This window comes from Aspergillus aculeatus (genome assembly GCF_001890905.1).
Source record: "Aspergillus aculeatus ATCC 16872 unplaced genomic scaffold ASPACscaffold_4, whole genome shotgun sequence".
NCBI lineage: Eukaryota > Fungi > Ascomycota > Eurotiomycetes > Eurotiales > Aspergillaceae > Aspergillus > Aspergillus aculeatus.
Genome location: NW_017962979.1, coordinates 2,258,217 through 2,278,879, shown reverse-complemented (window position 1 = coordinate 2,278,879; position 20,663 = coordinate 2,258,217). Strand labels below are relative to the sequence as shown.

At 50.2% G+C, this 20,663-nt stretch overlaps 8 protein-coding genes across 8 annotated transcripts; 4 read left to right on the top strand and 4 right to left on the bottom strand.

Moving 5' to 3' along the window:
* Nucleotides 1-479: 479 nt before the first annotated feature.
* ASPACDRAFT_115666 (DNA repair protein RAD10) lies at nucleotides 480-2,405 on the bottom strand. The gene is made up of 2 exons (XM_020195915.1): nucleotides 2,354-2,405; nucleotides 480-2,288 (listed from the first exon to the last, which is right to left on the bottom strand). Exon 2 carries the CDS (start codon nucleotides 1,952-1,954, stop codon nucleotides 956-958), a length of 999 nt encoding a protein of 332 aa, XP_020058912.1. The 5' UTR covers nucleotides 1,955-2,288; nucleotides 2,354-2,405; the 3' UTR covers nucleotides 480-955.
* Nucleotides 2,406-2,517: 112 nt separating this feature from the next.
* ASPACDRAFT_51091 (mRNA-binding ribosome biosynthesis protein NOP4) lies at nucleotides 2,518-4,707 on the top strand (the record flags this gene model as incomplete). The annotated part of the gene is made up of 2 exons (XM_020202431.1): nucleotides 2,518-2,565; nucleotides 2,611-4,707. The coding sequence occupies 2 exons, from the start codon at nucleotides 2,518-2,520 to the stop codon at nucleotides 4,705-4,707; spliced, it is 2,145 nt and encodes a 714-aa protein (XP_020058911.1).
* A 37-nt stretch (nucleotides 4,708-4,744) lies between these two features.
* Nucleotides 4,745-5,524, bottom strand: ASPACDRAFT_76981 (putative progesterone binding protein). Its single transcript, XM_020204840.1, has 3 exons — nucleotides 5,373-5,524; nucleotides 5,214-5,309; nucleotides 4,745-5,125 (listed from the first exon to the last, which is right to left on the bottom strand). Exons 1-3 carry the CDS (start codon nucleotides 5,479-5,481, stop codon nucleotides 4,947-4,949), a joined length of 384 nt encoding a protein of 127 aa, XP_020058910.1. The 5' UTR covers nucleotides 5,482-5,524; the 3' UTR covers nucleotides 4,745-4,946.
* A 1,962-nt stretch (nucleotides 5,525-7,486) lies between these two features.
* ASPACDRAFT_25506 (putative general amino acid permease (Agp2)) lies at nucleotides 7,487-9,865 on the top strand (the record flags this gene model as incomplete). The annotated part of the gene is made up of 5 exons (XM_020199340.1): nucleotides 7,487-7,782; nucleotides 8,138-8,166; nucleotides 8,395-8,617; nucleotides 8,694-9,429; nucleotides 9,485-9,865. The coding sequence occupies 5 exons, from the start codon at nucleotides 7,487-7,489 to the stop codon at nucleotides 9,863-9,865; spliced, it is 1,665 nt and encodes a 554-aa protein (XP_020058909.1).
* Nucleotides 9,866-10,210: 345 nt separating this feature from the next.
* On the bottom strand, nucleotides 10,211-10,540 carry ASPACDRAFT_41392 (uncharacterized protein; the record flags this gene model as incomplete). Its single annotated transcript, XM_020200932.1, has 1 exon — nucleotides 10,211-10,540. One exon carries the CDS (start codon nucleotides 10,538-10,540, stop codon nucleotides 10,211-10,213), a length of 330 nt encoding a protein of 109 aa, XP_020058908.1.
* Nucleotides 10,541-11,034: 494 nt separating this feature from the next.
* On the bottom strand, nucleotides 11,035-12,186 carry ASPACDRAFT_76976 (putative JmjC domain protein). Its single transcript, XM_020204839.1, has 2 exons — nucleotides 11,211-12,186; nucleotides 11,035-11,156 (listed from the first exon to the last, which is right to left on the bottom strand). Exons 1-2 carry the CDS (start codon nucleotides 12,135-12,137, stop codon nucleotides 11,136-11,138), a joined length of 948 nt encoding a protein of 315 aa, XP_020058907.1. The 5' UTR covers nucleotides 12,138-12,186; the 3' UTR covers nucleotides 11,035-11,135.
* Nucleotides 12,187-12,494: 308 nt separating this feature from the next.
* ASPACDRAFT_51088 (transcription factor domain-containing protein) lies at nucleotides 12,495-15,112 on the top strand (the record flags this gene model as incomplete). Its single annotated transcript, XM_020202430.1, has 6 exons — nucleotides 12,495-12,699; nucleotides 12,758-12,834; nucleotides 12,910-12,955; nucleotides 13,041-13,777; nucleotides 13,829-14,080; nucleotides 14,138-15,112. The coding sequence occupies 6 exons, from the start codon at nucleotides 12,495-12,497 to the stop codon at nucleotides 15,110-15,112; spliced, it is 2,292 nt and encodes a 763-aa protein (XP_020058906.1).
* A 1,017-nt stretch (nucleotides 15,113-16,129) lies between these two features.
* Nucleotides 16,130-17,215, top strand: ASPACDRAFT_25404 (casein kinase II subunit beta; the record flags this gene model as incomplete). Its single annotated transcript, XM_020199331.1, has 1 exon — nucleotides 16,130-17,215. The coding sequence occupies one exon, from the start codon at nucleotides 16,130-16,132 to the stop codon at nucleotides 17,213-17,215; it is 1,086 nt and encodes a 361-aa protein (XP_020058905.1).
* Nucleotides 17,216-20,663: the final 3,448 nt, after the last annotated feature.

Here is a 20,663-nt window from a genome sequence, read left to right as displayed (position 1 = left end):
CGTAGTATTGTACTGTACATAGTACTCATAAGTAAATAGGAGGCTAACAACTGCCGAGTCGTTGAATCCGCTGATTTGCCGGTCCGCTGGTACTGGAGGCCTGGAAATTAGGCTCTCCGACCGCTCGCTGCAGGCTCAATTAAGTCTCAGCTCCTCCGTTCCAGCGATCAAAGGAGCAGAACCCCTTCAAGTAAGTTAGTGTAGATTATGTACTACGTACTCGTACGTATGTCCTCACATATGTACAGTAACTTACTCGTATAAGGGAAACCAGCACAGTCTCCACCGGCTTGATTTGTCCCGAACACCCAGATTCTCCCCCACGGGGCGGCGAGCCTATATACTCATAGTCTCATACGTAGCAGCTGTGATGGGATCACCCGAGGCCACGACACCAGTTACCCAAGCCTAAGTATCATTCTAGTATCTATTGATCTCTGGTAGAGATTGTCGCTTGTTGTGAGCGTGATCTTGGCACTGTACTGTATATGGCTAATTCAACCATCCACTAAAAGTCTATTGCTTTAGTCGATGTCTAAACTACTGTCATGATCCCTGGCATAGGCACGCATACATACAACCTCCTCCTTCAGAAATATTCTGTCTACGTTTCGTGCGGATTTTGAATTGACCAGAGCTGAGGCGGTAAGGAAAAAGAAATGATTAATATGCTAGCACTAGGTATTTTTATTCCATCTCTCACGGATCGGGTGTTGGAGGTGTACAGTACCGTGGACACTTTGCTTTAGAACTGGTTTAAGAGTCACCTCAAATATAGCTTACATACCTTGCCTAATCGAGGGGAGCCCTCGAAGTGTTGGCTCGCAACGTTTCGGCTCTCTTTATCAACTTATGACCTCGGTTCAGGCTCACCCACACGAGATGGCCTGAGAGGCTCGATTCATTGATCTGGCGGTCAATATATGCTAGATCAACTCACAACCCCAGCGTCCCGTCAGCCACCAGTCTCACGAAGCTTTGCCAGTGCTACCATGATGCCTTGGTCAATTGCCTCTGACTTGGCGCCTTCTTGGGACCGTTGCTCTTCAATAGTATCTACATGTATCTCGGGCTTGCTGCACTCCGACTCGGCAAGCAGGAACCCTTCATCAAATTGCTCCCGACCCTCATTTGACCTCGAAGGGGCGCCAGCCGTCTCAGTCTCCAGCCGTGCCAGTCGATGATTTATACCTCTATTGGGAGCACTCGCCTTCTTCATCGACTCCACTCGAAATGGTTCCCTCACTGTATTATACCATTGCTTGACCTTCTTTTCTCCCCATCCAGGGACCGCGCTTATCTGCTCTGACGGCGCATTAATCGCGTTCTGTAGGCTTCCAAAGGTGGAGATTAGGCTCGCAGCGTCCGACTTATTAATGCTGCGGGGGGCAGTCACAAATTCGACTAGTGATTCCTTGTAGGATTGGGCCTGCTGCGTGCGAATAGCTGTAGGTTGAGAATTCTCGGATGACTTATACAGCTCCAAGTAGTGTGCAGCTTCGGGTGCAGACCAGCACAGCATCAATGTAAGGTTATTGATGAGGGACGTCTTAGACAGTTCTCGAAGGCTATCTTCATGATTTGCTATATCCACCATCACTAAGACAATGCGCAGTAGATACTTCCCTGCTAGCTGCCGTATTCGCGAGTAGATGTATTCAGGATGTAGGCGGTGGTACTTCAGCGACAAGAACAGCGCGCAAGTAGTGCTGCCGATCACGTAGTCGGCCGGAATATCCGCATATTCCCAAGGTACGATCTTGATATGGTTCAAGATCGGGTTTCCTTTCTGTCGTGTAGAAACAAGTATAGCGGAGGGACCGGATCTATTGGGCAGTGCCTGTGGCTTAAGCTGTTGGATTCTAGGTGGATCGAACGCTTGGCCTGATGTCGAGACCGTGGGAGGTGCGCTGGACTGTGATCGCTCGCCTCTGCCATTGGATTCGCTTGCCATCTTCTCTCCGGAGAGCGATATGATGGACAATGTATTCACTGCTTCACAAGCCTCCGCTCAGCACTGGAAGAGAAAGAAGCCACAGTCTGAGAAACGGATCGAAGTTCAAGTTGGAGTTAATTGAGCTTGAGAAGCGCAGCTTCTCGCTGTTGGCTGGCTTTCCGACCGGTATGCCCTCACGTGCGACCTGAGTGCGTCATGAATTTCCTACTCCCAGACGTCGAGAGTTCGAGCCGCTCCTTAGACATGCCACAACTGAATTCAGAACTTGTCCGTGACCTGCGGAGAAAGCTTTTCGATATCTCCGATTGTCCTACCGACATCATACCTCTAAGTATCAATATAAGCACCTTTCCCTCTCCTGTCGTGCTTGTTCGCACTGACATACTAGGCATGTAGTACCTAGGCCCGACAGGACGAGATGTGGTCTCTGATTCGAGCGCGTCGTATCTAATCTTCTTCCTCACCGCCTTGAGACCCGCTTTTGCCTCGAGACTTTTGTCCTTGCTGGGATTTTTCTGCCGCGGATTTCCCTACGAAAAAAAGTCATTCATACACCAACCATGGCCAACACTGACGATTCTCGCAACGAGAACCCCATCGAGGGACAAGTCACCCGAAATAACTCTGTGACCGTTGATGATACGCAGAACAAGGCAACAGCCCAGCCGTCCTCGAACCAACCTCGCAGGGAGTTGTTCATTCGATCGCTTCCCGCCTCAGCGACCACCGAGAGCCTCGCAGAACATTTCTCACAATCCTACGTGATCAAGCATGCCATCGTCGTCACTGACCCAGAGACAAAGCAATCGAAGGGCTACGGCTTCGTGACTTTTGCTGATGTCGAAGATGCGAAGGCTGCCCTGGAGGAACTTAACGGAACTGTCTTCGCAGGGAAGAAAATCAAGGTCGAGTATGCGCAACCGCGCCATCGTGTTGTCGACGAGAACCTCGGCAAATCTAAACCATCTACCGAAGCTCTTGAGCTCAAGAAGCAAAGAGAAGAACAAAGAGCGGCTGCTGTGCCACCCAGATTGATCGTCCGAAACCTTCCGTGGAGCATTAAGGAACCCAACGATTTGGCAGTGCTCTTCCGGAGTTATGGAAAGGTCAAGCAAGCCTATATTCCCAAAAAGGGAAACCAGCTGGCCGGTTTCGGCTTCGTGGTGCTGAGAGGAAAGAAGAACGCAGAGAAGGCGCTAGAGGGCGTCAATGGCAAGGAGGTAGACGGGCGGACACTGGCTGTTGATTGGGCAGTGGAAAAAAATGTTTGGGAGAATCTGCAAAAAGAGCAAGATAGCGCGGAAAGTAACGAGCAGAATGAGGAGCCGAAAGATACTAAGATGGCGGATGAAGACGAGGAAGCGGCAGAGGCTGACTCTGATGTTGTCGAGGACGCTCTTTCCGCCGACGAGGACGAATGTCTCGATAGCGAAGACGATCTTGATGAGGAAGAGTTGGAAGGTGAAGGCATCGATGAGCAGGAGGCAAAAGAAGATGAAAGAGATGCATCGACTATCTTCATCAGGAATCTGCCTTTCACGTGTGACGATGAGATGCTATATGAGCATTTCACCCAATTTGGCCCCCTTCGCTATGCACGCATCGTCGTTGACCGAGAGACTGAGCGTCCTCGTGGGACCGGGTTTGTTTGCTTTTGGAAAGTGGACGATGCAGTATCATGTGTGCGCGATGCCCCCAAACAGCAGGATTCCCTTGCCGCAGACAAAGACAAAGGCAAGAAAGCATCCACGTCATACAAGCAGTCCATCCTACAAAATGAGAACGCTGATCCCAGTGGGCGTTACACCTTGGATGGCCGTGTGCTTCAGATCGCTCGTGCAGTGAGCAAGTCTCGTGCCACCGAACTCGAGGAAGAGGGTGTTTCTCGTCGCCTTGTTCGCGATACTGACAAACGTCGTCTTTACCTTCTTCAGGAGGGTACTATCGCACCCAATTCCTCTCTCTACAAGAAACTCTCACCTTCTGAAATTAAGATGAGAGAGGACAGCTACAAACAACGACAAAACTTCATCAAGAAGAACCCGAGCCTTCACCTCAGTCTTACGCGTTTGTCCATTCGCAATGTTCCCCGCCATATCACGTCGAAGGATCTTAAACAGCTGGCTAGGCAGGCCGTTGTTGGCTTCGCCCAGGACATGAAAAGCGGCGTGCGCCAACCCTTGTCAAAGGAGGAGCTGGACCGGGCTGCTGATGTCATGCGCGAAGCAGAGCAGCAGCGGAAGAAGAAGGGCGTGGGAGTCGTCAGGCAAGCCAAGATTGTTTATGAGAGTCGCGATGGAAGCAAGATAAAAGAGGAAAGCGGAGCAGGCCGGAGTAGAGGTTACGGCTTCGTCGAGTACTACACCCATCGTCATGCTCTCATGGGTTTAAGATGGCTCAATGGTCATGCTGTCGAGCCTCCCAAATCCGCAACCCCTGATACCCAGGACAAGAAAAAACGGCTCGTCGTTGAATTCGCCATCGAGAACGCCAATGTCGTTAAGCGTCGCAATGAGCAGCAATCTAAGGCACGCAGTTTCAAGAAGGAGCAAGAACTAGGCGATGGTGCCTCGAAACGTGGTGCGCAGGATAAGAGCTCCCAGACGGGACAGAAGCGGAAGCGTTCTGATAACAGCAGCGACAAGAACGATGCTGGCGAAGATGCGGAGGAACAGAACAAGATCGCAAAGCGAAACCGGATCATTTCAAAGAAGAGAATGCAACGGAGAACTCGGAAAGGGAAGGCTTAGACACGGGTACATCTAAAAGTTCAAAAGGGTCGCCTAGATAGCTAATGGTCATTGTGCATACTCATACTGGCAATCCGCAGAGATCAGTTGGGATATTAAGATATAGATAGACTAAGATGCTAGGTATCACAACAACATATCAAGGCACCAGATGCCAGTCCTTGGGCATGTTTGGTGCGCTAATGATAGAGGAGCGCTGGCTAATCAAGGAAGTACCGCAGATGCCTTATTCAATTCTGTCAATAGTTTGTGGCGTCTTGCACTTTCCCAACAATATTGTACCGTTTGCTAAAGAACGTGAACCATTCATCGAGTACCGTCTTCTCTTTATCCTCGAGATCGTACCAGTCAGGTCGGCAATCCTCAGGCTTGAGCGACGAGGAGGCCAGGGCGCGGGAGGGATCCTTCCCGGCGAACACTGCAATCGGACAAAGATATGAGTACAACGAAAACATATACATATACCAGATAGCCGTGTCATTCGAGCAGGCCGGGTTTAAACCCACCGTGGTATTGCCCGCTCGGGCTGTATGCAGCGTTGCGAGTCACGTCAAAAACAATTCCCTTGATTGCGACCAGCGTAGGACGATTCGGATCGGTGCCTGGGAGTCGCACTCGGTCAGAGATAGCGAGCATATAGGTATCCCCTAACAAAACCAACTGACCGTCGCACTTCGATAGTTCCTCCACAGTTATCAGATCGTATTTGGGGGGGTCGAGCTGGACAGGAATCTTAGGAGAAAAACGTTTCGGCTCGGGCTCGTGTTCGACCATGGTGTCTCACTGATAGTCATACAACTTCGCTGTTTTTCTTGCGCTGGTGGGTGATTATGTATGATTCCAGATCCTATAAGCAAGCAAGCTAATGTAACCAAGGAAAGAAGTTGATGGTGGGATTCGGGACGAGAAGACGCGGGGCAGGCGGGGGAAGAAGTGCTCGGTCCGGTGCAACCGTGTGTCGGAACTTGGGAAAAAGCGACCTCCAATTCTGCCATTGGTCTGCATTTGAAGTACTCGGTACTCTTTTTTTTTCTCATTAAACAAGAAAGTATTTTCATACTCATGACTCAAAAAACTGAGGAGGTTAGGATTGTTATTTCATTGAACAGGAGCCTATTTTCTTCCACCGTCTTTCAATCTATATAAAGATTGAGGTTGCTTGTAAGGATACGTACTGTACTTGGAGGGCTCACAGTACTTTGAGTACCAAATTTGCATAATACTACTTTAGGCATCTGACGTCAAGGAATGCTGGACAACAACTGTATTACACGAATACTGTGTATTTCCCAATGACGAACATCCACCTACCTCTTCCCTCCTAGAATTCTCGTACATCTTCAGATCCGCTGATTTGTTATCATCGCATTATCTCCTCCAACTTCAATTCTCACTGCTGCTCAAACAATGTCCGCAAGTCACTTCAATCAGCCGGGGAAGTTTGAGTCCGTACCTCTCCCGACAGAAAGGCCCGAAGTTGGTGAGGCTACCCACTCACAAACTCATCAGCAGAGCCCTCTGGAGCCAGACTTATCGCATCACCTATATTTTGAAGATAATGATGGCTTCTTTCCTCCAAGTTGGCTGGGGCAGAAGCCCCCTGTCCAAGGCCGAAGTCGTCCGTCGACCGCAGAAACCGAAACGACAGCGCGATCCCACTAGATGTTGGATGGGGTCATGAGGACTTACAACCTGCGCACCCCCCCCCCTCCTCTCTCTCCTCTGAATTCTACCGACTGATTTGGACGCAACGATGGCGCTCTTCGGAGATTCTACAGCATTTGTTGTTCCTGGCTGGCCAATTTTCTGCTGGGTGCTTTACTGAGGCCATCGAGTTGTCAGATTTACCATGTTTCACCTCCTCTTCAAGGCCTTGATAAATGATATGTTCTGCAAGTAGGCACGGTTGGGATGAACCTTTAAGACCGTATTACTCCGTACAGTATGTACATACAGCACATTGTCGCCATGTGATCGTAGCAATGGGGCGCCTCAGGCAGTAACGTTATGTCCTGCCTATGTCTCGGGACTGTAATCACTTACAACAGACAGTAAAAAGTCTAGGCTACGTATTGTTCTCCGTGCTCCGTGACTTGAAATTGTTGTAAACTGGCGGCATCCCCCACCCCACCTCTCTCTCTCCAACAAGTTCCCGCACACCTCTCGCACCCCGCCAAATCACACCAATTTAACAATGACCTACCTACCCTCTCTCCTCTTTTCCTTTGATGCAATCCTAGAGCCATCATTATTTCGGAGGCTGGCATTGGAAATCCTATGGCTGACATGTGTTAGTTACATATAATTGATGGAAGCCTCATGGGTTAAGGAATGTCGCTGTGGGGTTTTCTGAGCCCTCCCTTTGGTCCCTCCGCGCTAGTCTGTTGTCTATCTCCGGGTTCCAAGTAAGGGCTTTATTATCTGCCCGCCATTGTGGGGAGCCAAATTGGAGTCGACCGTGCTGGAGATATCCTTCTTGCTCTTTGATTTGCTTTCTTGCGTGTCTTTTGACATACCTGCCGAGGTAGGCCAGCAAATTCAGCAGGCAACTGTAATAAATCATGGTGATTACGATCATGATACCGTCTCACGCCCGCTTCTAGTGGCTTGCTACATATACGACGGTCTCCCTTCGTCCGCTGCTTTCTTAGCCCTTGGTCTTCTCTCCGGAGTTTCTTTCTGCATTGTTCTTCATGCAGCGCGCTCTTACTTCTGTCGATCCTTGGTCTTCGCCCATCCGAGTGAACCAGAATTGCAAGGCCATATACACGCTTCGCAGATGACTATTGCAACTGTTATCCACGAGGGGCAATCCCCGACGATAGATTGTCCTGATAGCAAGCATGCTGCCAGTCACCAAGAACCCCATGAAAAGGGTGGGGTTGTCAATGGTAGTGAAGAGTCCGCTGTCTGTTCAAACACATTCGCCTCCGACCATACACATCGCAAGCTTAAGCCCAGGCACATACAACTTATTGGCATCGGCGGTACAATTGGCACAGCACTATATGTGCAGATTGGTAAAGGCTTGATGCATGGTGGCCCTGGCAGCCTGTTCCTGGCCTTTTTGATCTGGTTAGTTTCCCAATACTGCCCCCGATTTGTCTTCATACTACCCTTCCTCCCCTCCCCTACTGTTACCCTCTTCCATCTCAAACCGGCAAATATTGTCCCAGAGAGTTTGCCTCAATGAGTGAGTTAACTATCACTGCAAATCGGCCAATGCATCCACTGGATGGATGACGCATTGAGACCTGCTGGTCAACCTGAACGAGCTGCCTTTACAAGCCCCGTGGAAACTTAAGTAGGATATGACTGCTACACATATCTGATCTGGCTGTGAAATAGCACGGTTTGCATATGGCCTTTGTGATCAAATACCTCTTCTCACCGTACGTGGAATGCCAAATCTTATATGCTTTTGGAATAGGTCCCTAGTCATCCTCTGTATAACAGTTTGTAAGAGGCCCTATTGTTCAATCCTGTTGGCTTCTCCCCTCGCGGTCCGAAATTATTTTTTTCGGTTCTACCTCTCTGCCAACAAATGCACCTCGAGCCTTGCGCTATTTCGAAATTGAGAACCTTTGAAAGCATGAATACGCCTGCGTTTCTACCGATCATCAGTCCCTAGGCACCCTATATTCGTTTCACCTAGTATGACCGTCACTGAACAAATTCTTGTGCTAGGCCTGGCAGAAATGGTTACCTACTTGCCCATCTCATCACCCTTCATTAGATTCGCTGGTCGATATGTCGACGAAGCCTTCGGCGTGGCTGCTGGTTATAACTTCTTCATATTCGAAGCCGTTATGGTTCCGTTCGAAGTTACGGCATGTAATATGATCATCAACTACTGGAGTGATGTAGTCCCAGTTGCCGGGATTGTTATCATTGTACTGGCACTCTACGTGTGCGTGGCCTCCTGCATTCTGATGGACCGCTGGACCGCAGTTTTCTAACCAGATCTGACCCTGTTGACTCTTTAGTCTTTTGAATCTCTTTGCCGTCGAATGGTATGGCGAGTCTGAGTTCTGGCTTTCTCTCAGCAAAGTCTTACTCAGCGTGGGGTTGATATTCTTCACATTTATTGTGATGGTTGGAGGCAATCCTCTCGGCGACCGGTTCGGCTTCCGGTACTGGAGGAATCCTGGAGCCTTCGCAGAATATTACAAACCTGGCGATCTTGGGCGGTGGCTTGGGTTCTTGGCTTGTTTCATTCAGGCCAGCTTCACCATCGCCGGACCAGATTACGTCTCAATGGCTGCCGGGGAGGCAGTCAATCCTCGTGGAGTTCTACCGAAGGCTTACAACGGCATATTTCTTCGGCTCACGGCATTCTTTGTTTTGGGGGTGCTTTGCATCGGCATTTTGGTTCCTTATAACGACCCCGAAATGGCGGCTGCGTTTGAACAAGACTTGCCCGGCGCTGCGTCATCGCCCTATGTGATTGCAATGGATCGGTTACAAATCCCCGTGCTGCCACACATCGTCAATGCCATGATTCTCCTTGCTTCGTTCAGCGCGGGTAACAGCTATGTTTACTGTGCCAGCCGTAGCCTTTACGGGCTTGCGCTTGATGGCAAGGCGCCACGTATCCTCACCAAGTGCACCAAGAAGGGTATACCGATCTACTGCGTGCTGGTCGTGCTTCTTATCTCTTTCCTTGCGTTCTTACAGGTTTCCAATGGCTCAGCAGTCGTACTTAACTGGTTTGTTAGTCTGGTAGGGCCCCCTCGCAGAACGTGCCATTAACTTGGAATGTTGACCAGAGTGACAGATGACAGCCTCCCAACTCATCAATTTCTCAGTCGTCACCTTCACATACACTAGATTTAGAAAAGCTCTGATCGCACAGGGCGTGGCCCGGCAGACTCTACCCTACCGGAGTTGGGGCCAACCTTATGTCGCCTACATAGCTTTGGTCTCCACATTCGTCATGACCTTCGTCGGAGGATACACAGTATTCCTGCCCGGTAACTGGGACGTACCGACATTCTTGTTTTCGTACACAATGATTGCGGTGTTTCCAATCATTTATGTCGGCTATAAATTATTCTGCCGGACAAAGCTTTGGAAGCCCGAAGAGGTTGATATAATGACTGGTGTGGATGATATAGATGAGTATACGAAGAGCTATGTTGAAGTACCTTCGCGGTAAGCCCTCAACCCTCCACGACTATGCATGACTGCCATGACGATTTATGTGAATTGACAAGACACAGTAATCCTTTCTCACGATTTGGCGATTGGCTGTTCGGCTGATCTACTTACATTGTTGGACCAAAGAGGGGTGGCAAACATGATGTGTTTAATTGCTCCAGGCGGGAGATAAATGATCAAGATATAGTTGTGAACGTGACGCGCCGTCCGGCAATGCGCCCCTGTAAATTATTCAACCGGTGTAGAAAGCATATAACAACAGCACAAGACATTACGATTCGCAGAACCGCCCAGCAGCCGACGCGACCGAATTGTCTCTTCTCGGTGCGAGTTGTGAGAGTACCTAGTTTTCCTGTCCCTGTTTCTGTTCCTTTTTGATAGCATCCATCCTCAATTTGTTCCGCTTGCCCAAGACTCTCAATGCATTTGTCCGCTCGATCTCGGTCATCTGCTCCCAGTTGGAGATTCTCGATAGTGTTCCATCCTGATTGACGACCAACGGGCCTAGATGGTCCAGCTTCACGGATGACCCATCACCACTGACGTCGAGCTGTCGCGTCGCAGAGTCGACACTATTCGCATCTGGAAGAGCGAGGTATTCTTTCCGCTCCTGATTTTCAGGAAGGGTGGCGGTGCCCGTAGTTTGGGACTCTTGGGAAGTGGCCGTCGACATCGTTGAGCAGAAACTGGTTTTATGGTGACGGTAAAGATGAGAAGCGAAGCAATGCGGATGACTTGGGAGATGGAATTGGATTAGTGGCGTACTGATCGCCAATGCGCGGGTGGATGTGGACGTGGTAAGAAGTGGGTTGAGGAGAATGTTCAGGAGAGAGGCACGGGTCAAAGGGCCAGACATGTGCATTATATGTCGGTTACCTAAGCTGTAGCTCTAGTAGGGTGCAAAAGAGAGAGAGAAAGGGAATTGAGTGATGTGTGACAGACAGAAAATAAAGGGATTTTTTATCTTGTGAGGTGGAATAAGGTGGTGAGAGGGAGCTCTTGGGCGGGACCGCGGCGGGGAGAGGATTCTAGAACTTTAGAGGGACGACCGACACTTGCCCTCTATAGCTTCACTACTGAGAATACAGGCTTCGAGGTGCTTCCAATAAGATCGAAAACTTTTCCCCCTGTTTGTGGTGACTTTTCTTTTATTTCTGTGTTTTCTTTGTCCCGTGATAATAGAGTTGTATACTATAAATAGGGAAACGTATGATTCGATTCTACTTTTTTTACAATCTACGGACTATAGCTGCATTTGGCAGCACTTATTATCTGAACCACCAGTTGACCTGGTGAAAAATCAATAAACTCCCTTGAGCAAACGTGACAGCATGGGATCTTACCGAAGCAGTCACACCATCCCCCAGTCCCTTAATGCTATGCCACCATCCTCGAGGTATGAACATACCGTCTCCAGCCTCTAGGTACGCTTCAAATCCGATGGGACCACTAGATTCGGTAGCTGCATCATCCCAGACAGCCTGCTCAAGCAGCACCCTCTCCTCGCCGTGCATCATGTCATCTCCCCGAATTGCAGCAGATTCACGGCCGGCGCTCTTCCCCAATTGGCGTCGCACCGCGCCGAATACCCTTTGCCCTTCCGAGGGTGGTAACAATCGCACCACCTTCTGTCCGGCCAGCTGGACAAACAGATTTGGGTTCGGATCGCGGTGAAGAGGGGTATACGTGGGCGGATATCCGATCCAAATGTTTGTATCGTAGACATCGCCCTTTCCTACCTGCGCAACCAGGTCTGGGGTGGGGAGATCGTCGCGAAGGACCTGCGGCAAGTCAAGGAGCTGGCACTGCGCCAGGTACAGACGCATCGTGTGCGATTCGAGAGATTCCGCAGTAGATATCCATTCGAGGAAGAGGCTTAGAGGCGTGTAGAACTGCCGAAAGCTATGCTCACCCGCTCCAGTACTAGTTCTAGCAGAAGCCTGTGTCAGCTCCAAGGGAACCAGAGCATCCGCGCCATATTGACTGAGATACGTGGTGTTCAATCGGGACGGCGAGTCGCGGAACCATTTCTCGGAGGCGGGAAGGGTCTGAAAATATCGGAGGGGGAGGATTATAGGGTGTTCCGGGATGAAGTATGCCTGACGAAAGTGGTCGAGCTTAAAATCCTCGAGGGATTCCAATGGGCGGTACTGGTGTTGCGATGCCGTCGTGGAGAAAGAGCTGAGGCACTGTTGGCTTGGTTGGTTGCAGTGAAAGTGCCTCCTCCATACCCGGAGGTTACTGTAACATGACTGTTGGGGGACCCTCATCCAGATTGGTGAGATTTAGTAAATCAATCTTGCAGGCAGATATTCTGGTGCGGTGTTTTCAAAATTCAGGCCAACTTGGTTGGGGAGACTGGAAGGTCGGGGAATTTTCCGCCTCGAGCTTCTACCGGTTCCCTTCCCCAAATTGGGCCAATTCTAACTTGGGAAGTGTTAAGCTTACCGCCTTAACTAGAGTCACTCTCTCACTCTACGTAACCGGGACCCTGTCCGACCGTTCACCCGTCTGGGGAAAACGGAAACCCCGCGCGCCCATCCGCTGAGGAGAAGGAATCTATCCGCACCAGTCACTGCTTGCTTTCACATCAACGATTGATCGTCGCATCGTGTTTCTCACCTAAAATGGCTTCAGAGTCTCCTCAGACTGATATGGCACCACCCCAGCCGGACTCCACGGACCAGAACGAAGCCCCGGCCGCCGATACGACGAAGAGGAAGGCGGAACAGACTAACGGAACGCATACTCGCACCAAGCGGAATCGCTACATCTCTATCGCATGGTATGATTCCGGCTCTAAAATCCACCGAGACAAAAACCCAGACCTCTGTCACTTGCGGGACTGCAATTTGCTGACACAAGGCTGGGTCCTTTCTTTTGTGTTTAGTAATGAATGCAAACGACGCAAGATTAAGTGCAACGGCCAGGTACCTTGCCAACGCTGCGGACACCTTAATCTCGAGTGTTAGTTGTCACCGCGAGGGCTGTGTAACTCAGAGATGACGTCGATGCAAGGGACAAGCTGAGTGATTATCCTAGGCCGATATGCCCCGAACTGCTGCAACAACAATTTCAAGGATTCCGAGTAAGTCGACTGGGCAATGATTTCATTGATCCCGCATTACATACACCCCCGAGGCGCCATGGCTCACCGAGCATCTTACATAGAGAATTTCGTTCGATGCAAGACCAAATCAAGACTTTGCAAGATCAAGTCAATAGTCTTTTTTCTAAACTAAAGGATCTTCGGTCTCAGCGATCGTCTTTAGACCCACCGGGCTTCGATAGGTTCTCTCGAGATGGCTCCCAATCAGTCTTCACGGCAATGCATGCACCATTGGCGAAACCTCGCATGAGGCATCCGCGCTTTCAGGGCCCTACCAGTTCTGCTTTCAACTTTGATGTCGCGCGTTCCAGCTTGCAGAGCATGGGCATTGCGCCAGCTGAAGAGATGATAACAGATGATCTCACCACAGCACATGCCACCCCTGCCGGTTCACCTCCGCATGTGGGGCAGCTTGTTTCCACAATACATCCAACTAAAGACCCGATATGGGTTATCAAGAGGGATGAAGCCCTGCGACTTTGCCAGGTGTACGAGGAGGAAGTTGGGATCATGTATCCTCTCATAGATATCGAACAGGTAGCGCAACAAGTGAACTTGCTCTACACATTTGTGGAAGCTGCAACACGGACTGGATTTGCACAGAGAGGTCTCCCCGGTGCAGATGGCCTCCATGACGACAGCACGCTTCTTTTGAAGATGATTCTCGCAATCACTTTGGTGATTGAAGGGGGCGGCCAGAGCGAGCTAGCACGGCGCCTGTACCTAAATGTCAAGCCGGTTGCTGAAGCTAAAATCTGGGATCCACTGGACATTAGGACCATTCAACTATATGGTTTGATGGTATGTCCTGTTTTGGAACCACCAAAATACGATTGTTGACCGTGTGTCTAGGCAACCTATCATTTCCATTCGGATGATGATGCCATGGCATACCGTATCATTGGCATTGCAGCGCGTATGTGTCTTGAAATGGGCCTGCACCGACGAGATGCGCTGGCAAAATCATTTCCCAACGAAGACCAGTGGCCTGCTATTGTGAAGACCTTTTGGTCGGTATATAGTTTGGACAGGCGTTGGAGCTTTGGCACAGGGCTTCCCTTCATCATTCAAGATGAAGACATTGATCCCAATCTGCCCGAGCCGGTGAGCCCCGTCGTTCGACCATCGATCCAGTTATTCGTAGAGCTAACCGATCCTTAGGACGCGTCTCTACTTTATCTTAGGTGCATGATATCGTACAACCGCATCAGCTCCAAGATATGGTACTCTGGACTTGGCTCGGAAGGAGCAACTGACATACGACGCGATGAGATTGGCTATTTGGACTATCAGATTCTACAATGGTATAAACAGGTTCCAGATGGGCTGAAGTTCTACCCAGTCGATGTTCCGAAGCATCACCATGGTGAGTCAACTAGCCGAGGTCTTCGAAGATTGAGGATTCTCTTATATCTACGCATGAATCAGCTTCGGATCCTCATTTACCGGCCGGTGCTGCATTCCGCGGCGAGCATCGCGGAAGACAAAGGTCACGCGCAGACCGTGGTGGATATTGCAAAAGACACGATTCGAGTGCTCACTCGGCTCAACGGAACGTCCGACATCTATCGCACGCAGCAAATCACTTTCAACTATTTTCTAGTCGCCGCCTTAGCGGTCCTCTTCCTCGCTGTATGCCACGCACCGAATGACTTCAACCGGCAAGTGCGGGATGAATTTTACATGGCTCTTGAACTGGTCAGCGGGTTCAGTACCAAATCTTATGTATCCAAGCGACTCTGGAAGACAATCAAGGGTCTCCGCAAGATAGGCGAACGGTTGGGTGTCATTATACGACCTTTTGGCACTGATTCCAACGACCCTCATTCTTCCGCGGCTGTCGCAATGGCCGGACTGGCTGGTCACCAGATCGAGGATCTTTCGGTGTATGGGTCGGTGAATGGCACTGGAGAGCTAGGAAACAGCCCGCTGAATGGGCTGCAAATGAGCCATGAACTTACAAATCTCTTCGAGGCGGTTGGGGGTTTCGGCAATTTCATGACCTCGGGAGGGGCGTCAGAGAGCCTTAATGGCTTTATTGGCCAGGATGGGGAGATCCAAAACACCGGGGAAGGGTTGTCAGGTGTTCTTGGGGATGAAGGCGAATGGTCGCGTGTTATACGGGATTTATTTTAGATGTTTGAGCTGTATTTGGGATGTGGCTACAGCCTGTCTGTGGCTATCACCTCGCCGATGAATGAGAACTTCCCGAATCATTCTTCATGCCAGATCTAGGGCCTTGATCATTCATAGTATCCATAGTAATTCGTCTGTTCGGTAGAATCCGTCGTCGAAATTGTGGTGGAAAACTAATCACGTGATCATGTGGGTGCAGTACATGGAAGGCTCACCTCAAGATGCTTTCCCAGAGAAGGAGCAACGGTCGCCATTATATTATATCGGAACAAAACTTGATCTCATGCTGGTATGAGCGCTGCCACCAGCGGGCTTGCTTTCGTCTTGGTCTTCTCTTGTCTTTAATGAGCTGAAATTAAAGTCCCGCCTCTATCTCTCGTCCCCTCTCACCGCCCCACGGATCTAATTTCGGAAGCCCCTCGACAACCTCCGTCGATCCATTCATCCAGAACCGAGCTGGGAGTGCGTGATCCAGCCTCATCCCTAGCTTGCCACTCCTTTGGTGACTCTTGGACTTTGCTTCAGAGCCTGTTCTGTGACATTCCATGTCCATTTAAGTGATTCGCTGGTTAGTGGATGCCCCAATACACTATACTATTATCGTCGACATCCCTCATCGCACAATAATCCGCCGGCCCGCACATTGTCAATGGCCCCTCGCCTTATCAGCCAGGCAGATGATGTACGGTTTCTAATTGACCATCTCAGCAGTTCGCCTTTCACGGCCTCTTCCTACTCAGCCCCTGATACCCTGTGCTTCGTATCTTCTCCCTCTTGTTTAAGGGAGTACCGCAAGGAACACGATTAAATTTGTACACGGCACTCGATATAGCCGGTGCAGGTTTCAGCCCGCGCTCTATCTCGGAACGAGACTCATATCGGAAGCCTGGTTTCCCCCGTTAGCTCGGCAACGTGTCGAGAGAGACAGGTTCGGCGTTGGCCGACGGCCTAGACAGGCTGGATCTGAGTCAACTGTCTGAATCAACGCCCTCATCATCCGCGTCGGACTCGTTCGATATGTCGTCGTCGGAAGGTGCACCGGAGTCATGGATCTCCTCCTTCTGCTCCTTGATGGGCCATGAGTTCTTCGCAGAAGTTTCCGAGGATTTCATCGAAGATGACTTCAACCTCACTGGCCTTCAATCGCAAGTGCCCATGTACAAGGAGGCGCTGGAAATGATCTTGGACGTGGAGCCGGAGGAAGACGACGAAGAAGAGGAGGAAGAGGAAGAGGAAGAGGATGAAGATGAGATACTGGGCGATGACAAGCCTCCGGGCTACCGGAGAGCTGGAGAGCGCAGGCATGCACGGGTGGCAAGCGATTTGAGTGTGATTGAGAGTTCTGCCGAGCTGTTGTACGGCTTGATTCATCAACGGTACATCACTTCTCGACCTGGCATTCAGCAGATGCTTGAGAAGTACGAGATGCAACATTTCGGTGTTTGTCCCAGAGTGTACTGCAATGGTTGCAGGGTCCTGCCTGTCGGTCGCTCAGATACCCCGGGGCAGGAGACAGTCAAACTGTTCTGTCCCAGTTGCCAGGACCTATACACACCTCCCAACAGTCGCTTCCACTCCGTCGATGGTGCCTTCTTCGGTACTACCTTTGGGTGCCTTTTTTTTATGACTTTCCCCGATTTGGACATCGGATCTCGGATGGACAATTCCCTGTCAGCTCTGTCTCCCGCGCGTTCTTCCTCCTTGACATCTTCCTCGATCAATAACCAGGTGTCTCCAGATGTGCCCCCTCCTAACCAGCCCGTTGAGATCAACGGCATGCGCACGGTCAATTTCAGCCCCGGTCTCGGCCCGGGCCGCATTTATGAATCACGAATTTATGGATTCCGCGTTTCAGAGAGATCACGGTCAGGCCCGCGCATGAAGTGGCTGCGCATGAAACCGATTGATATTCGTGAACTGGACGAGATGTCTCGGTACGAAGCGCTACATGGAGAGGCCGACAACGATGGCGATATGGAGATGGGTAGTGGCAACGGCGTCGCTGCTCAGAACGCCGCCATCGCCAGACGGAAGAAAGCCCCAATGCGAAGGCGCCGATACAACCCGGATCAGATGAGCATCAACGGCGCAGAAGCTGGCTGAAGTACTCGTGATCATGCTTGGATGAGAACGTCGCACTTTTTCTCTCTACTCTTTTTTTCTTGGGCTACTTGTGTGAACGCAACCTCCTCATGTTTCCTGGACTCCTTTGCTCTTTTGAAGGATTGAGTTTATCTCCTGTTTCTCTTTTTGCCTTTCTAAATTCACTTTCCTCATTCGACTTGTCTGTCTACCATCACCTCCTCCCAGCGAGGTTCGAATTGCACCGTAACGGAGTCAAACCGCTGCCGGCAAACACCACCTAGTCCGTTCGCTGCCATGCGTATCGGCCCAAAGCTCATATATCTACTCATGTTCAGTAATCTTGTCTCACGTTGTCTTATGTTTCGCTCCTCCTGTTGACCTGCATTCAGGCGTCGCTGAGTCAAGTTATCGTCTTTGGCGTACAAATTCACGTTCATAAATACAGTACGAATACACCATGCACAAAATTATTTCGCTGCGGACATTTAGCTTGTTTATTGAATCGTAGTGCGCAGGAGAAGTGTCTGAATCTCAAGAAAGAAGCAACTTCACCTAGCCCCAGTATTGTCGATCCTAGAGGGAAGTTGTATACGCTCAAGTGGTGTTCCTCTGAACCAGAAGCGAGAGGATACTGCCGGGACCAGCACCACGGGGGCATTCGGACTTTCCGTAACAAGTTACAGTAGGTATGTTAGTACAGTATATTGGAAAATTGGGGGGAGCGGTTTGCGTTTCGGCGAAGTCCGAGTTCGCTCTAGGCTCAGTCATAGTCGCCTAACAACTAACTAGGTAACTAGTAGCAAGTGACAACCGCCAATGGCTAATTTACTTTTCGCTCCTTGCAGAGCATCCGGCATGCCCACCTGGAGATCCGACAACCCAAGGCAAGACCAGAAAAAGAAGAGAGAGAGAGAGAGAGAGAGAGACTGTGGGCAAATCAAATAGGGAGAGAAATGAACAAGTAGCTTAACCATATATACCACTGGTTAATCACTCATCTGTACTTTGGAGTGGTGAAGAGTCAAAACCTGCCTGCTTCTACGGGGGAGTACGAAGTACAGTACACCACCAGAAAGCCACAGATCTGACGAGTGCAGATTTCTATCTATGGCCGTATCTCCTGGCGGAGGGGCCGCTCCGCACGTGGTCCATAAATTAAGAACAGGCAACAGGCTTGAACAATGCAGTGGGGGGGGAAGGCTCCGATACATACATCCGATGGCACCGACCGCCGTAATCTTCAAGCATCGGAAGAATTAAAGTGATGATGTGTATAAGAACGATGATATTGGCACCGTTGAAAATCCCCGGTCAGCATTATTTATTCGGGCCCCATTTGTAATTTATTCTCAACTGTAATCGGCGGCATGAGCCTGGTTGTGTGCATGGGTACATCTATAAGTTCTATAATCCTCTTAGGCGTCCAACCGTCCAATCCTATAGGCATCTTCACGGTGCTTGCCGATATGATGCACGGTCCGCTCGTTTACTGTCTACGGCATAGACGTGGTCGGATTTCACCGTTCGTCTGCCGTTGGCTATGACCGACAGATCTTTGGTTGAGCCGCGTCGGTTCTTAATGTTTTCATTTCTTTTCATCTTTTCATCTTATATTTCCCTCCCCCCCTTTTCTTCTTGATTTCCTCTGTCTTTCTTCCATTCATCATGCTTGATGGATTTGCACGCGATGCTACTGGGGTCTCACATTAGCGTGACCCGATGGCTGCCCGTCTATACGAGCTCCGACCGAGTGAGGGGAGCCCTTTCGAAGGCAGGGATGCGTCCTTGTGCTCTGAATCGCCAAAGTTCCATGTAACCCGGTGCAGGGATGACTGGGATAGTTGCAACGTTGGAGTAATTCGTGACGCAATCATAGTCTCAGCCGCGTCGGGAGAGCGCTATCCTGCTTGGTGCCGCTGGGCTGTATCTCCACGGTGTGTTGCACGATACCGCGACGAAAGAGCTACCTCAAAGGATGCAGGAGGGTGTATGGACAAATTGGTCCGGACGAATTCTCACATGTAACCGGCCCTGACTTAGTTCGGAGAATTTGGATGGGCTTACTTGCTCGCATCTAGCGGACTAAGGCTGTCACTTCTACTGAGGAAGGGGTGATAAGGCTGCCCTCTGATCGATAGAATCTTGACCCATAACCCGGGACCTAGAATCAAGGTAAGCTCTATGCTGTAGCCGATGGTGAAAGGCACGAGACAAGCGATGTTCTCGAGATAGGTGGGTATCATAAAAATCATAGATGTGAAATACGTCGCAATTGTGTTGCCCAAGAAGGCCCGATTTCTGGTATTTTCAATCGCTATCCGGCCACTTTCAGCACTGTCTAGTCTAGAGTCGCGGGGATAGCAATTGTGCGTGTTTCAGAAGGAGGACATCCAGGCAGAACTTGGCTTGACTGTGACCAAAAATAACCCTTGTGCGATTCGTGGAGTAGCCCGATTTTAAGAGTCGGTGATATGCATTAATTCCGAGTACGATATCATCTGAAGCGAAGGGCCCCGGGCTAAGTCGTGGAATACGAAAAGATATCATGGGTTATTTGTCCAGACTGTCTTCAGCCGATACAGACCTGAACAATGATCCAAACTGCACACTTGAGACGAGACCCATGAACTGGCCTGGGTGCAAGTCAGCTGGCACCTGTTGAGGGTGAGGATGCGCAAGAAAGTAATTTGGAATCCCCAAATCTGTCGATGCTAACATAATTTGTACCACGTCTTGCCAGGGTGTGTGGAGGCGCAGCAGCAGCATGCCAGCAGTCGTGTGGCATACGTCACTTAGGCCACTTGAGCAGAGCCTCCTGGCATGGATTGGAAAGCAAGATCAGTCAGTTGTACACATACAGAGCGGTGGGTGGGTTTTTTATTTCTTTCTTTTTTTTCTTTTTTGTCTTTTCTTTTCTTGTCAATTTTTTTCTTTTGGTTCCGTTCAAATCCCACCATTGCCGTTTCGATCTTGCTGGGGAACAAAGGAGAAGGGAGGGGATCATCGGGAGCGGCACGGTCGCCCGGGCTAGATTCTGGCCCAGGCGCTGAGCGGCTGCAGTGGTGGAGTTTTGTGGGTTAAGGATCTTTTGGATTCACCACCAAGGCTCCAACGTCCTTGAGTCTTTGTGATCAAGAGAGAGCCCGCCTTGAAGCTTCTCGCTGTCTCCGTATCGATGGAAAGGAACTGGCCAACAGTGATTGGCGGTCGAGTCTAAGTCTTTGAGCTCGATTCAAGGAATCCCTGCAAAGGTTGCATTCCGGTTGGTGAAATATCCAGACCAGGCAAACCACTCGACCCCAAAAGTGGAAGCCCTTGCGATCACCTTAAGCTAATATAAAGTCCTTTTCTGGCTCGCCGCGAGCGGCGAAGACAGAAAGGGGGGGCGGGGCCAATCATGCACGGTCGTCGCGGAATGTTCAGCTCCATTGAGTGTGATTTCTATGGGTACTTTACCGAGTAAGTG